The 16666-nt window shown below is 43.2% G+C and overlaps 2 protein-coding genes across 2 annotated transcripts in view; one reads left to right on the top strand and one right to left on the bottom strand.

Moving 5' to 3' along the window:
• Positions 1-15450, top strand: part of rasa1a (RAS p21 protein activator (GTPase activating protein) 1a) — a 31054-nt gene extending 15604 nt beyond the window's left edge. The window contains exons 2-26 of the mRNA XM_069699879.1: positions 361-513; positions 1599-1734; positions 2636-2706; positions 3363-3480; positions 3812-3843; positions 4417-4469; positions 4618-4768; positions 4897-4975; positions 5374-5497; positions 5635-5791; positions 5928-6015; positions 7432-7512; positions 8026-8183; positions 8352-8428; positions 8538-8710; positions 8812-8971; positions 9243-9385; positions 9829-9944; positions 10093-10179; positions 10332-10399; positions 10489-10577; positions 10711-10788; positions 11680-11814; positions 11932-12011; positions 13878-15450. Of these exons, the coding sequence (XP_069555980.1) occupies positions 361-513; positions 1599-1734; positions 2636-2706; positions 3363-3480; positions 3812-3843; positions 4417-4469; positions 4618-4768; positions 4897-4975; positions 5374-5497; positions 5635-5791; positions 5928-6015; positions 7432-7512; positions 8026-8183; positions 8352-8428; positions 8538-8710; positions 8812-8971; positions 9243-9385; positions 9829-9944; positions 10093-10179; positions 10332-10399; positions 10489-10577; positions 10711-10788; positions 11680-11814; positions 11932-12011; positions 13878-13926 (2656 nt within the window). The 3' untranslated portion in view covers positions 13927-15450. The remainder of the gene's footprint in view (positions 1-360; positions 514-1598; positions 1735-2635; positions 2707-3362; positions 3481-3811; positions 3844-4416; positions 4470-4617; positions 4769-4896; positions 4976-5373; positions 5498-5634; positions 5792-5927; positions 6016-7431; positions 7513-8025; positions 8184-8351; positions 8429-8537; positions 8711-8811; positions 8972-9242; positions 9386-9828; positions 9945-10092; positions 10180-10331; positions 10400-10488; positions 10578-10710; positions 10789-11679; positions 11815-11931; positions 12012-13877) is intronic.
• Positions 13079-16666, bottom strand: part of ccnh (cyclin H) — a 6706-nt gene continuing 3118 nt past the window's right edge. The window contains exons 6-10 of the mRNA XM_069699919.1: positions 16444-16607; positions 16167-16237; positions 15970-16075; positions 13414-13477; positions 13079-13319 (exon numbers count right to left, since the gene is read on the bottom strand). Coding sequence (XP_069556020.1) covers positions 13293-13319; positions 13414-13477; positions 15970-16075; positions 16167-16237; positions 16444-16607 — 432 coding nt within the window. The 3' untranslated portion in view covers positions 13079-13292. The remainder of the gene's footprint in view (positions 13320-13413; positions 13478-15969; positions 16076-16166; positions 16238-16443; positions 16608-16666) is intronic.

Genomic DNA, 16666 nt, shown 5'->3' with positions numbered 1-16666 from the left:
CTTGAGTTAAAGTAAAAAAAAAAAAAAAAAAAAAATCAGTCGAACGTGTGGCATCAATTAAACTGATGACTGTGTGTATTGTTGCTGTTGTTTTTAGCTATTTTACCCCGAACTACAGTGAAATGATTCATGCAGCTGAATTTATGATGTTTACTGTTCAACAGAAATATGTACTTCTCTGCTAATTGAGTTTCTGCTTTCATAATACAGCACCTTTTATTCACGCCGATATACAGCTCGACTCGTCAACAGTTTTGGGTCTCCATTTCATTGCCATACATTTCGATGCCGTTTGTCTATGTCACGTACGCAGCGGCCTAACACACATTTCAACTGTTTCCTCCCCGTGTTTCCTCTCAGGTGGTACCATGGCAAGCTAGACCGAACCATTGCTGAGGAGCGTCTGCGCCAGGCCCGGACTCCTGGCAGCTACCTCATCAGGGAGAGTGACCGCCGGCCCGGTTCCTTCGTCCTGTCTTTCCTCAGCATGACCAATGTGGTCAACCACTTCAGGTACGAGAGCGTGCAAAAATGCAACAAGCAGAAATAACTTCATCTCAGTTACAGGCCCAGTTCGAATCTTCAGCAAGAGCCGGCATAAACCCTTGGAGAGAAGTACATTCTTGCATAGAAACATTCAGATGGCCCTGTCGCACATAAATTAAACCAAAATGATTCTAGACGAGGGTTTTATACAAAAAGTCAACGTCATCAAGGTCTCCTTGATGTTTACCATAACCAATTCTCTGGCTTGTATAGCGTGGTATTGCTAACAGCCTACAGCTGAGAGAGCTTTGTGGGTGGAATAATTAGAAAAGTTGGTGCAACATGAGCTGTTTCCTCTCTCTTCATTTAGCATCCTACAATAAGCAGGCAGCACGCCACCCTCAAGTAGAACATAAAGTCGGGGAACCCCTTCACCAAAAGGGTAGAAAGCCACAGACCGCAGCAGAAAGGCAACCTCAGAGGCCAATGCTCAGAATTGTTGAATGTTTAGCGTTGAAGACACAGTTTGCCGTGGCTTGTCATGCCACACTACTACTCACGGAAGTGTGAACAAACGTCGGATTCGCATCCAACCTCTGGCTACGCAACCGCGGTGTGGAATGTGCGTTTTGTTTTGAAGCCTCACTTCTCTTCGCACAGATTCTCATTGTCATGGTTCAGTGTCAGCACGTCACACGTTTGTGATTTTACTGTCGCACAAATGACGAAAACATTGCTATTCTACACATGCAGTTGACATTTCAGTTACATATGTGCATGTGTTGCGGTCTATAGCCTCCACTGGAGCCAGACACCTGTCACTTACGGATCTCAAAGTGAACCATCAACACAAAAGATTGAATTGGACTTAAAAGTCAGAATGGAGCTTCGAGGCGTGCAGTGTGAACGTCTCACTGTCTAACATCCTCCTTAGATAGATATTTAGTTTCATTTTGTCATGTCGGCTACGTTTCATTTGCATCCCACTTAAATATTTTACTGTCAAGTGAATGGAAGTTAAAATTATTCTATTGCCTGCACTACGCATTGATTAGCCTGTACTTGTAGATATCTGAGCTGCTGTTAATCATTGCTGTGTTTCCTCTCAACAGGATAATCGCCATGTGTGGGGACTATTACATTGGTGGGCGTCGCTTCTCTTCTCTATCAGACCTGATTGGATACTACAGCTATGTGTCTTGCCTACTCAAAGGAGAGAAACTGCTCTCGCCGGTAGCCCCTCCAGAGGTGAGACTGACTTCATGCTTGCAGGGAGTATATAATAGATACCAAAAAAAAAAATACTCTGGTAATTTCCAGCATTTGGGACATTTTGCCACAGTCCTCTCAAATTTGACATGATTCTGAACTGTTTACATTAATTGTGTGACATAATGTTACATGGTATGTTCTTTTTATCCCCTCATCTCACTTGTTTTCAGAGTAAGTATTGCGAAATGCTCCTTGTCTAAATATTAGGAGGAAGTCTTGGGTGTCATATTTGATATAAAGTTGTGCAATATTTAAGAGTCTCCTTCTGTTTAGTTTTGAAGACCAAACAAAATATAAGAAGCATTTTACTTTTTTTTTTTGTTGTGTTCGCGTGAATTGATTGTGAATTTAGAATGTGGTTACCTTGAAAGTGCTGGAAAAGTGCCTACATTTTACTCTTCGAAAGGTGTGTGAACCCTGAATAGAAAAGACCTTTCCCCAGAGATCAATTAAAACTTCAGACCGTTTTATATACAGTAAGCATGCAAGATGTGACAATCACGGGTAAATTATGCATAATGAACCTTAATCTCCTGTAATGTCCTGTAGAAGTTCTTTGATCTGATAAAATGTGTGCGGGTTCAAAGATGAGTGAAAATGCACACCTTTTTAATTCCTTTTTTCACCTACTGGCTCTCAAACAAGGGAGTAGTTTCACATCCTTTTCCTTTTTTCTTTTGCCCCCAGGCAGTATTCAGAACTGTTTAAGGCAAAGCCCAGGCTAATGCTAATTATGTTTTTCAGCCGAGTGTGATACCTCCCTGTGGGAGTTGTAGTAGAATACTTGATTTTGTAAAAAATAATTAGGGGATTTAACACGAATATATTTCTGGAAGGTCAATGATGTTTTTGTTCTCCGCGTGCTTTGTTTCCTCAGCCTGTAGAAGACAGGAGGAGAGTCAGGGCCATACTTCCATACACCAAAGTGCCAGATACTGATGAGATCAGGTAAGCATCTGTGTAAAACTAATCTTTTCGTGTCATACACTTGTGAATATAACATACTCATATCCAGCCAGTCTCTTTCCTAAAAGCACTCTCCTAAACATGACCCATGATCCTACGGACACAGATGAGCACTGATAATGTTCTGGGCTTACAAAATACAGTATTTCCCTATATGGCTCACACAAAGAGGCCCAGTTTGATTTTTGTGGCATGTCACAGCAGCCTGGAAAACACATCATCTGACTTGTTATTGAAAAACAGTCTTTCCCCTCTCATTAAGCTGCAGCAGGCACACTTATCCAGCTATCCCTGATTTCCTAAATCTGATAAACATGTGTCTGAAGTCAACCTCAGGGCTGAGCCTGCCAGCGAGCCACGGGCCTAACTGCACAGATAGACATGCAACATTTACCTCTAAATGTTATGAGTCAGAGGAGACACCTGCTGGTAATGCTGTGGTATTATGATTTACTCTAAACAAGCACTGAATTTCTATTTACTCACTTCTATTATGGTTAAGATGACAGTGGACAGAGCAACAATGTTTAAAGAGGGAGATGGTGTTATAACCATGTTTTTTTGTTTGTTTGTTTTTTAAATCGTTGTGTTAAATTATCGTTTCTTCATGATATAATTTTGACTTCATGTATCTTCAGCTTCCTGAAAGGGGACATGTTTATTGTTCACAATGAACTGGAAGATGGCTGGATGTGGGTGACGAACGTTCGCACAGAGGAGCAAGGGCTCATCGTGGAGGATCTGGTGGAGGAGGTGGTAAGTACAACACAACATGTGGAGGCTATTTCCATCGTTTTAGAAAACTTTTTATCAAACTATCAAAGTCAATTCTATGGAATAAAGACAAAATTGGTAGGGGCATCTGTGCAAGTAAACTCAGTGTAGTGTGGATTTTTTTTTTTTTTTTTTTTTTAAACAGTGAGAGGTATATATATATATATATATATATATATATATATATATATATATAGATATTATAATAAAAGTGGCAGCAGCATATGAATATACAGCATAACAGCTCATATACATCACAACAACTGCAGTCATTGGTGTCTTTGACAGATTTCCGTTTTCTGATATTTTTCAGGGCCGGGAGGAGGATCCACATGAGGGAAAAGCGTAAGTCTGCTTGTCAGGGTGTCCAATATCTGATCAATGTCGAAAGCAGTTCACTCGCATAAAAATCCATCTCATCAGCTACAATGTTCGGATGCAGTGATTTATCACTCAACTCTTCATTACAGCGATAATATTCACCTTGTTAGTTCAGCTTTCACTGTTTGCAGCCACACACGCGTCCTAGTTTTCTTTGTCCCCGACAACTAAATGATGTTTTTATAGTTGCTTTAACGGGCAGAATACGGTGACAGCACATTGTTTACAGCGCGAGTCATTCTTTTCTCCCTACTTATCATGTCCTTCAGTTTTGGCTAATCTTCAAGTATGACGGATACAAATTACATTACGTCACATTCAAGCTCCTTTTTATTTGATAACATTTGCTTATGGGAGTAATTAATTTAGCAAACAGTGGCTTGTCATTTCACTCTGATGAATGGCCCCAACAGATTTTGAAAGATTTTAGTATTTAGAGATGCTGCTGTTGCAGTGGCCACCGAACACCTGCGTGTAGCTGATTGATTAAATTGTCTGCCCCTTTTCCTTCTGTTGTTCTTATTGGATCTCCTGCAGCTGGTATCATGGAAAGATCACCAAACAAGAGGCCTACAACCTTCTGATGACAGGTACCATTTCTCTTTGCCTTTCATTAGACCAAAGTTATTAATCACAGGAGGCATCATCGGGAATTATTTTAGTCAGAAATACATTGTGATCATCAATGTTCATTTATCAAAACCTGCCTCTTTCTCGCTCACTCTGATTCTTTCTTAGTTGGCCAGGTGTGCAGTTTTCTAGTCCGGCCATCAGACAACACCCCTGGGGACTACTCCCTCTTTTTTCGCACCAATGAAAACATCCAAAGGTTTAAGATCTCTCCCACCCCCAACAATCAGTACATGATGGGGGGGAGGTACTACAACAGGTATGTCTGCAAACGGGCCTGCCTTTAACTGGTGCTACCAACAGAATAATATGAAGAAAAATGACATGCATTTTCACCTGCAGTTAGTGATGTGCTGCATCCTGTTTGCTCTCTTTTCTCTCTGGCAGTGTTGATGACATCATCGACCATTACAAGAAAGAACAGATTGTTGAGGGCTACAACCTGAAAGAACCAGTTTCAGTGCAGGTAGGCACAGTTTATCAGCCTAACTGAGCATGTGCAAATGTATATTTTTGATTTAATGGGATGGCAATTAACAATGTAAACAGTTTAAGGCTAAAAGGCAGACATCGCTAACTCCCTTACTGTCATTCAAAGTATCTGAATTTTTACGTCAGCACTTACCAGCTTGGACAAAAAAGAAAAGGAGAATTCAAATGCAATTGAACAGTACATGTAAATGTTAAAGAAAATATATCGTAATAGAAATATTCTTGTTGGTTTCCCAGACTGTCTAGAATTTCTGTGGTGCAACAGATGTAGTTTAAAAGAGAAACTCAATGCAAGCTGGCCTTTTAAATGATTGGAATGACCTTGCCTTTGTGATTATGTGATGATTTGATTTGTTTTTGTATTTACTGTAGCACCAGGAACAAGTTCTTCCTGACACAGTGGACGGGAGAGAAATTTATAACACTATCAGACGGAAAACAAAAGACGCTTTCTACAAAAACATTGTCAAGAAAGGCTACCTCCTGTTCAACAAAGGTACATGTACCATCTGTCCTGTCCTTTTAAAGACTTACAGTAACCTGTTGAAATATCATGAATAATAGTATCTCAGTCTTAACTTGTGGTCATATCAGTCAGGATCTAAACTTTGATCTGGTTCTTCTCGCCTTCAGGCAAAGGCAAACGCTGGAAGAACCTTTACTTTATCCTGGAGGGGAATGATGCTCAGCTCATCTACTTTGAAAGCGAGAAGAGAGCCACCAAACCCAAAGGGCTGATCGACCTAAGTGTGTGCTCTGTGTATGGTGTGCATGACAGTCTGTTTGGCAGGTGAGACATTAAGATATAGTTATTGATCTAATTTAGTAAATGCTGAGTGACAGCAGTTGCCTGGACATCCAATAGAAGAAAAGGTATTTAATGTACAAAGTCATTTAAAATGTTCTTTTCTCTGTTACTTTTTCAGGCCAAACTGTTTCCAGATTGTTGTCCAGCACTTTAGTGAGGAGCAGTACATATTCTACTTTGCGGGAGAAGCTCCAGAGCAGGCACAGGTAAAAGGAGACGCAGCCCTTCTCTGTCAATTTAACAGTTTCATTGAACAAAGTAGGAACACATGCACATGTGTTTTGTCTAGACTCTTGAGTCCAAAACCCCCCAAAATTGAACTGCATGTCAAAAAGGAACGCTTGCAACACTGTGAACTGCTCCTGGTATTTGCATTAACCTTTAACTCCATACCCTGAGGCCTAAACAACTATTTTACTTCCTGATTCACTCATATGTAAGTGTATAGGGTTGCTAGTGATTTAAAGTATGTAATAATTTGAACGTTTTTCAACAATAATAGGTATGCTGGATCAAAATTATAGAAGGCAATGTTGTAGCTTCCAGTTCGTCCTCATGGTGGCAGTGTTGTCTTGCTGTTACAATGTCAAAACCCTGACTCAATGATGGAGGGGACTCTGACTCTGGCTTGTTGTTACAGTAACATAATGGCGCTGCAGTTGGATTACAGGTTTAGTTCAGAGCAGCATTTCCTTTGATATTGATGACATCTCTGTAGATAAAAATGAACCTGAAGTTCCTGATAAAAAGACATTATTTTTGGCCATCCATGAATCAGGTCATTCAATAACAGAGCTGAAGCATGAAAATGAAAAAGGACTTTTAAATGGGGCAAAGGGCAAAATATATTCAATTAGCTGTCAGAATAGAAGAGGAAATCTCATATAGTTACCGCAGCTGCCTCGACCCTGCTCCTGCAAACACACAAGTAGTTTCAGAGGCCAAATTTCCACCTTGAGAAGCCAGAAGACATCACAAAGGCACACTGATGGGCAAACTCCGGAATTGACCTACTTTGGTCATAACTGGAGCGAGATTCAATAACTCTTCAGAGCTGATGGATGCACTGAAAGTCTTTACTTTGTCCAAATCAGAATTGCTTCATTTGGAAAACCTGAGACATAAATGCTGGAGAAGCCTAATCTGTCTAACCGTGCTCATACACAAAGCAGCAGTGGGCGGACGTAGACATTATAAATGTAAAATGTATGAATCTACACTGAAAAATATCAATCAAAATGGGAAAAAAATATTTTGACATCTATAAATGGTGATTATGATTATTTCCCAAATGATAAAAGCATCATTTTGTGTGCTCGTTATGCTTCACAACACAATGCTTTGGAAAGGTTACAAGCAGTATGGTTGTTTTTTTTATATTTGTCTTAATTTGCCTTATGTAAGGGCTGGGTGCAAATATGTTTCCAGCTCCCGGATGCTGGGGCCCACGAGGTAGTTCAGTAGTCAGGACCCACGTATGTGACAAAGAGCCAGTCGTTTTATTCTGTCCGGGGATGAAGTGCGCACGGTGGGAACAGCTGACAGTCTTGCAAGTTCTTACAGAGAGCGTGCCGACGACAAGTGTTTCTGTTCAATGTTCTGATCATGTTCTGTGTTTGCAGGATTGGATGAAATGCCTTCAAACCTTCTGTAGTAACTTAAGGAAAACCACTCAGCCCACCTCCAACAAGAGGCTTAGGCAGGTACGTGTACCATCAGCCAGCATGGGGTCGTTCATCACTCAGGAGTAACGCCAACATTACCGAGTCATTGTAAAAAAAATAAAAAAATAAAAAATTCCGAATACGTTGAGCATAATTGTGAGCGATTGACGAATGATTCTCAAAGTGAAGCCCTTCAATTGTTTGAAAGGGCCTCAAGTTTCAGATGCCTTTGAAGTCTTCACGCCTGGCTGCCCCACATTCTCTTTACTTTTAGACGTGCAGTCGGTCACACGGGCTTTGTTTTTTTCTTTATCAGGCTTGTTTTCAATTTACATCTTCTAATATCTGTACAGAGCTGTATGTGTTTTATTTCCTTTGGGAATAGGCAGATGGGTTTTTGTTTTTTTGTTGTGTTTTTTTTTGTTACAAAAATAGCAGGAGCTATCAGACTCTCCACAGGAGTGGAGAGGCACTACATCAGGAATATGCTGAATAATTATCACATCCCGACAGTGCGTGCATGTTTGTGCTAAATCCTCAATTTTCTCTCAGGTGAGCAGCTTGGTGCTTTATGTGGAGGAGGCCCACAAACTGCCGGTGAAGTATTTCACCAACCCCTACTGTAACATCTACCTGAACAGCGTCCAGGTGGCGAAGACGCACCCAAGGGAGGGGCAGAACCCTGTCTTCACCGAGGAGTTCATCTTTGAGTAAGTCTGCCATGCTTTGTGTATTTTCCTTTGGTTTCTCCTGCTGTTCTTCCTCCCTCTATACGTTATCCTCCTGGCTTCCCAGAAACCTATCATTGCTTAGAATTAATAACGTTTCCTGTTCTTTTGTTTTGGAGAGTAATACAATATATGTCTCTGTTGTTTCAGTGACTTGTCCAGTGAAATTAACAGATTTGAAATCAGCCTGAGCAACAAAACAAAAAAAAGCAAAGAGAGTGACATCTGTAAGTCCATCACAAATTCTCAACTATTTACTGTACTTCTTTCGTTTTGGTTCACATCTCATCATGTCTTTCTGTCCTTCCGTGACACCTTCCTCTCTCTCCCTCTCAGTGTTCATGCGCTGCCAGCTAAACCGTCTGCAAAAGGGCCAGATGATTGATGAGTGGTTCCCTCTCAGCTCCCACGTTCCTCTGAAGGGCATCGAGCCGGGCTCCTTACGTGTCCGCGCTCGCTACTCCATGGAGAAGATCATGCCCGAAGAGGAGTACAGCGAATTCAAGGAGGTCTGAGCCGCTGAAAAGTGGTTTTAATTGCGACGTCTATTAACTGTCTGCTCTGTCGTTGACTCACTCGGGGTTGTGTCACGGTTGTGTGTCCCGTGCAGATGATCTTGCAGAAAGAGTTCCACGTCATCTATGCTTTGGCCCACGTGTGTGGTCAGGACCGCACCTTGCTGGCAAGCCTCCTGCTGCGGATATTCAGACATGAGAAGGCTGAAGCCCCGCTGCTCAGGACGCTCAACGACAGAGAGATCAACGTGGAGGGTAAGAATCACGGGGGTGATTATGGATAAAACTCGTGCCGCAAATAATAAACAGGAAGCGGTATTGACTTAATGGATTCATCTTAAAAGGAATGTAAAACGCGAAACAATGCAAAATGCATGTTATAACTGATAACCTTACCGCTTAGTAATAACTAAGTCTGTGCTGTTTTGCCGGGTTCAGCTTCCTGTTTTGGTTTTGTTTGCCGAGTTAGTTCTGCTCAGAAATATATTTGATGACGTGCCCATACAATTTGATAACCTCTCACCAGATGAGGCCACAACATTGTTCAGGGCGACCACGCTGGCCAGCACACTGATGGAGCAGTACATGAAGGCCACAGCCACACCCTTCGTCCACCACGCTCTCAAAGACACCATCCTCAAGATCATGGAGAGCAAACAGTCCTGCGAGGTAGCGACCTACAGAAAAATCAGTCGTGTCCCACAGTGACGCCTTACAAACCCAAAGACAAAACAGGAAAACGTGGCACCGCCCCCACATGACTGAGATCTCAACGCTTCTTTGCCTTTATGTCCAACGACTATTTCAAAACGTGCCGTTATTTTCGAGTTCATGCACATGACAAAGTACCCACAGTCTTCAATTTAATAAGTTTAAATACAACAAAAATCATCTGACATTGGCTGATCCATATCCACCCAATACACAATATTTATCAAAATTGCATGCGATTCTTGCAGTAACAGCGTCATCGTTTATTATTTGCTGTCACTGTAGAATAAGATGAAATGTTTATCCCATTATTCACAAACATTCGGGATTAATTCGAGTCCAATTCATCTTCATTTGTTTGACTTGTTTTCCTTCGTCCCTCCGTATTTCTCTGTTTTAAGTTGAACCCTTCCAAACTGGAAAAGAATGAGGATGTGAACCTAAACCTGGCTCACCTCCTTAACATCCTGTCTGAGCTGGTGGAGAAGATCTTCATGGCTGCTGAGATCCTGCCACCGTAAGCTCGCATACGGCACCTACACACAGACTTGTTGTCCGGTTCTGTCTGTAAATCACTTTCACCAGCACTTCAAACAGAAATGCAAATCTAAACGTCCCAAGAGGCCCAAATAATCCATCAAGTGTCTCTGTGACAACCCACGCAGGACACTGAGGTTCATCTATGGCTGTCTGCAGAAGTCTGTGCAACAGAAGTGGCCCACCAACACCACGATGCGGACGAGAGTTGTAAGGTAAATAAACACCAGTAAATAATGCGCGGCAGAACTGTTCTCTGGACACTTTTAAAAATACGATCAGGGTGTTGTTGTTGTTGTTTTTTTAAAATTCCAGCATGTTTCTTCTTCTTCTGCTGTCCAACTGAACCTTATCATTCTTCCTCTAGTGGCTTTGTCTTTCTAAGACTGATCTGCCCGGCTATCCTCAACCCCAGAATGTTCAACATCATTGCTGGTGAGCGTCTGTTAAAAAGCGCGCACAAAATCTTCCTGCTTGCCGTTGGACTTGTTAAAATGTGTGTTTTGCATCATTTCTCTTTGCAGACCCCCCATCGTCAACAGCAGGCAGGACCCTCACACTGGTGGCCAAGTCAGTCCAGAATCTGGCCAACCTGGTTGAGTTTGGTGCAAAGGTATCCCCCCCCCTCCCCCCTCTCTCTCTCTCTCTCCCTGAAACCGTAGTCCTCAGTTCAAGTGTTGTTTTTATAGCAAAGTACTTTTTGAGTGTTGCTGGTATTTGGCAGCTGTCTCTCTATTGTTGAACAGGAACCCTACATGGAGGGCGTAAACCCTTTCATCAAAAACAACAAACACAGGATGATCATGTTTCTGGACGAGTTAGGGGTGAGTGACATCTGTTTTTGATTGAATTATCGTCGGCTGAAAATTAGTTGATCGACAAAAAATGAATTACAACTATTTTGGTAATTGAGGAGTTTGATCATTTTGAAAGGAAAAAAAAATACAGAATATTCTCCGGCTTCTGCCTCTTGGAAGGCTTTTCTCGTTTTAGAAAGTAAAGTCACTATCTTTGGCTTCAGACTGCTGGGCCGATAAAGAAAGCAATTTAAATGTCACACTGGCCTCAGGGGAAAATATTATTGATGTTTTGTCAGTGTTTTCCTACATTTTGTCGACATAATGATTCATCAAGAAGATAATCTTCTGATTATGAGAGATTAAGGTTGTTTTCACACCTGTGCTTTTCAGTCCGGTTAAATCAGACTGGTCTGTTTTCACTCTTGGTGTGAACACTGTAATCGCCCAAAACAACCTCGCCGAGACCCCTGAGATGAGGTGGTCTCAGTCTAAGAGTTTGCAAACACGCTCAACATCAGCCTCCTTGTTCTGCCGAGTCACCTGAAGGCAGCACATCTTTGCAGAGTGTGACGCACCATTGTATTTCCAAGATGTTCTGCTGGTACATCGCCGAGATCATTATGAGCAAATACCAACTCTTGCCATCGCTCCATATTAAATTGCTTAGCAGTGCTGTTCTCACAGGAATATGCACTAGTGCTGAACTCGGGTCCTTGCGTTTACTTTCTTGCTCCCGCCCCCAATCACACCCGACCAATAAGCAGAGTGGCTTGGCTTATTGGTTTTTGTTTTGATGAAATGAACTATAGGTGTAAAAACGCTGAACTAAAAATAATAATAGCTGCAGCTTTAGTGCGAACCCTGACTAACTACTGGCTCTCTTTTTTATTTTTCTCCCCTCCGCTGTCTTTGTAGAATGTCCCTGACCTGCCTGAAGCCACAGAGCACTTTAGGACAGACTTGTCCCGGGACCTGGCCGCGCTGCACGAGGTCTGTGCCACACACTCAGACGAGCTCCGGACGCTGAGCAACGAGAGGGGGGCACAGCAGGTCAGACACCGGCGACGTCACGGGGGGTGGGGATGGGGGGCGGGGGGGGCACACGCACGGTAAATCACGCTGTCCTGTCTCAAGGAGACGTATTTAACTCCCGTTTCCGTTCTGCAGCACGTGTTGAAAAAGCTGCTGGCCATCACGGAGCTCCTCCAGCAGAAGCAGACTCAGTACGCCATGTCCAACAGCAACAGGTAGTACTGCACTCCTCCTCTCCTCCCAACTCCCCATCCATCGCGCCGAGTCTCCTCCGCCGGAGTGCAGCCCAGAGGAGAACGTAGCATGCTCTGCCCTCATCACCATGGCAACCCATCCACCACCCTCCATCGTGTCTTCCTCCGATAGTCCCGCCCATCCCACCCACCCACCATCTTGTCTTGTTCACCACAAGAGAGCTATGCAACAACAGCAGCTGAGTACAACAAAGCGACGCAGTACTTTAAAACAGAAAGACAAAAAAAAAAAAAAAAAAAAAAACAACCTGCACCAGTGACTGACGGCTGTATGCACAAGAAAACAATTTTTTTTTCCCCTCATAAACTGTGTTCATGATTTTGCCTTGGGTACATTTCATTCCCTTCATCACGAGGGCCAAATATTAAGATTTCAAAAGTGGTTTCTTTGTACCCGCTTTGTGTTTTGATAGCACAGGTTGCCAAAGTCCTGCTCGATATGAGGAAATTGACATGAAGAAGCTAGTTCTCTCAGTCCCCTTTACTGGTAACTGGATTATGAGCGATAATGCTTTTTATACTGTAATTAGTGACTGATTTATTTTAAGGTTGTGACAATATCTGCAAAGCGCTGAAAAGCATTTCTGTCTGTTCTTTTTTTTGTTCTTTCTTTGTTTTCTAGATTGGAGCAAAGTCTTTCAGAAAAGTATGGTTATTTTATATGAATAAATTCTCTTGCTGGAATCATGAGTATATAAGTGAGATGAGCTGAAATTTTTTTCTCCAATTTATCAGCTTTTTCGGTTTTGATTATGGCTTTTTTTTTTTTTTTTTTTTTTTTTTAACTTCTCAATGCCAGACAAAACACATAATCAGAGAAACCAAGTAAAATAAGTGTTTACAGCAGTAATTTTTTTTTTTTTTTTTTTGGAATAGTACAGACTGTATCAGACATGCATGCACTTATTAAACTGTTTTTATAAAGTAGATTATGGAGTGGTTCATTGTCCCCTGACAAAAGGTGGAGGAAAAAGTATGCACATAGTCTCGTGTAGCTTTGTTAATTACAGGGAATGTTTTACCAAACGTGTCGAAAAATAGTTTTATTATTTACTGCAGAACAAAAGGAAACCAAAGACAGACAGCTTTACCATGTAGAAAAGTAAATATGTTGCGTGCACTTGCAAACTGAAACACACCTTTGCGTTTTCTATAAATGCTCGTCATTCCTGTCACATCCACCGACAGTAAAATACTGGAATTAAGTAGTTTAATAACTTCAAACGGTTTGATTCCGCAAGCTCACATCAGGTCTTCATCAGTCCATTCCTGGAAAAAAAAAAAAAAAAAGTTTGATTTAGGAAGAAATCTACAAAAAAAAAAAAAAAAATACCGCTGAAGTGATTTGAGAGTATGGTCTCACCTCTTCTATCAAACGTGGTTCTTTTGCCACGTGACCATCTTCTTCGTATCCTCTCTTCCGTTTGCTGCGACACAGAAACACTTTTACAAGCAGCTGTGTAAAGTGCGAAATGAGTTTTACGATACCAACGTGACTCACGAGTTGTCTTTGCAAGCCGTGACTGTTGGTGAACTCTTGTTGTATCTTCAGTGTCGATGCAACTAAATCCCCCCCCCGAAGCCCATCGTCAACACTCATTTAGGCGGGGCGTGACATCTAGCGTCCACCACACCTCCATGATCCTCATTGGTAGTTTTAGTCTCCCGCGTCTCCTCATTCAACTTCATCTAGACTAGTTCACACCAACCGAGACTGAAAGTCCTCCCGTCAGAAGCATTTGAACACACGGGAAGTGTGTTCAAATGCTGGTGGGGGGGGTGAGTTATTCGTCAGCCTTTTACAAACATGTCCACTTTATCTTGCAGGACAGAGTGCACCATCATGTCACTGGCTGCTGCCATCCAGGTAATGTGAGTGTTGCGGATTTCCTCCCGAAAGTGTGCTAGTCAGACCACACAGCCAGCCCAAAGTGAGGCCTCGTCCCGTGAGGTGCACAACTGAAGACTGAAGTGAGTTTGTACTTATTAAAAAGCATGTGGCCTCGATTCCTGGCAGTACAAACGCAACACGGCTGCTCTCCACGGGAAACCACTTGCTGCATAACTGAAAACTGTCCTTCCAAAGCCCTTTTCCAAAAAAAAAAAAAAAAAAAAAAAAAAAAGCTTCCGACAGCGTGTTGAAAGCTTGTCGCGTCGGACCTTGAACCGATGGATTTCTACGAAGACGCGGTGAACTGCAGAAATGTCTTAACTTCTTTTACCCCCGACGTTACCTGCCGCTCCCTCAGACGTCGAGAGCGTTTTATGGTCGGTGACGGACACGGAGCCGGAGCCGGACGGGGCGCGCCCTGATCGGCCACTCCTTTCTTTGGACAGCTGAACTTGCGATGGTGTTAAGAGGGGAGGCAATCCAAAGCATTGACGTAGCGTTTTTTTTGCCGTCATCAGGGAATTTAAACATAGCACCTCTTTCCGAGAAGACACAAGCCTTAACTCCCTTTCTACTCGCCGTGCTCTCACCCACGTCGCCCGATTTTACGACGAGCTCTTCCTCCAAAACCGTTGACGGCTCCCGCTGCTGTCTTTGTGTAGAAACTTTCACGCAGCACGGGAACCACTTCTTACGTTTTATACGCTGCTTTGTTTGTTGGCATTATATACTACTTAGGCTTGAATAGAAATAAACCGTGTTTGTGTACGATAGAGCTGAAAGATAAAAGAGTTTTGTAGGAGATACCCGTAACCTGTCCTGTGCATGTGTTAAACCCTGAATGGGTCCCGCTACAGCGTGTGGGCCTACATATATGCTGCTCTTAACAACCACCACCTGAACTCCCTCTATGCCTTCGGATGTAAATGAAAGCTTTCGTACGTTGCAGTCTCTCTCGCTGCCCCCCCCCCCGCCCGCCCGATCACGGCCGGTGTTTTGGTACACCTCTGCACCGACTGTTTTCATATAGATCCCCCCCCCCCCCCCCACACACACACACACACACCCCCGGGAAGTCATGCCATGCACAGATTTGTCAAAGTCGTGCGGGGTCGGCCTCGAGTGCCCCCCCCCTCCTCCCCCCTCGCGATTCAAGCAGCTGCGAAATCTGAATCTGTGCCTGTCATAGCTCGAAACGTTTACCAAACTGTTTACTGTAGTTGCACTTAAGATACCACGGACCTCACCAAGTGTTCACAGACGACCGGAGACAGACGTGCGACAAACGGATGAGCCTAAACGCCCTCCTCGTCGGCCAAACCCCGTAAGCAGCCGTGCTTACGCGGTGTGGCTGATGTAGGTGGCGACGTGGCACGCTGTTGTACTCCCTTGATGATGATGATGATGATGATGATGTTGTGTTCCTTTTTATTTTTCTACCTGATACTGAACCTTGAACCTTTTGCATCTTAGATACGACAACCTGGCTACAATAAAACTGTTACTACATATGAGAATGGATACCTGGAGTGGCTCACTTGGGTGTGTGTGTGTGTGTGGGGGGGAGGGCAGGGGGGGGATTACAACACTGCCATCTAAAGGTCGGGTGTCTGAACGCAACACAAGAGGAACCACTGCCTCGTCACGAACATTTACATCTAAGCAATTCAATAAAAAAAATCAATACGGTGTTTTTGAAAACCGATAAAAGGATCACAAAACCTAATATCGGGACACCCGAGCGTAGCGATAGTTTCTTGCGGCCCTAATTAGTCCCAATGTGCAACAAGGACAAGTTGGGAATAGTCAAATTAGTGTTGTCACTTAAACAAAACCGGAAAACGACACCGCTCTGACTGCATCCTAATATGAGGAGAAGATGAAGGAGCGATTGCGATCATCAAGAGTTCTTGAGAGATTTTTTTCAGCTCCATCATTAAGTAATTCATTCCGACATTTCATAAGTGGAAGTGCGAAAGTACATCTCGCACCGTGATTATAGGAAATTAGGCAACTTCGTCCCCTTACTTGCTCGAAGTGGCAAATTCAGCGTGAATCCTCTCCAGCCTCTGCTTGTAAACGTTCACCTCGTCCGGTTTGGGGAGCTCGTACTTCTTCAGGAGGGTTTTCATCCCTGTGAAAAACCGATGAAACGCCACAAGATTTGCTTAAGCAGCTCAACAGTACTATCTGGTGGTGTAAAACTGAAAGTGCGGTTTACTCACGTCTCATCGAGTCGTACAGCTTGGACAGAGTCTCTTTGTCCTCTTTCAATCCCAGGCATTCAGTCAGGTAGCTGAACATGGCAGACAATAAAAAATAAAAAAAAAAAGAGAAAAAAACTATTTCTCCAATGGATGTATATATTGAAAAAAAAAAAAAAAGTAAAAAAAATCCCAATGCTTGCTGCTGCTTCAGCAAAGTGAAGGAGATTTTCATATTCAAACCCCACGTTTTAAAACGGACCACCCTTGCGTGTTTTACTTTGACGACGCGACCCACCTCTCCATGCTGAGGCCGGCTCTGGAGGCGCTGTTCAGGATCGCCGTGAGAGCGATCTGAGAGGGTGAAAACAGCAGCCCCGCGTCCGTCATGGCCGCCTGCGTCAGAAAGTCATCAGCGCCCTTCCTCAGCGACTCGGGGTTATCCAGCGTCGAGTATCTAGTCTGAGGGGTGAAATTCGGGAAAAGGCGACAACATCGTCAAGGGGCGAGACGAGCCTGCC

This window comes from Brachyistius frenatus, unplaced genomic scaffold (assembly GCF_029030835.1).
Source record: "Brachyistius frenatus isolate BFR_SWC_R1_liver_20210118 unplaced genomic scaffold, ASM2903083v1 Contig_31, whole genome shotgun sequence".
In the NCBI taxonomy this organism is placed as follows: Eukaryota; Metazoa; Chordata; class Actinopteri; family Embiotocidae; genus Brachyistius; species Brachyistius frenatus.
This window is presented reverse-complemented; position numbering and strand designations above follow the sequence as displayed.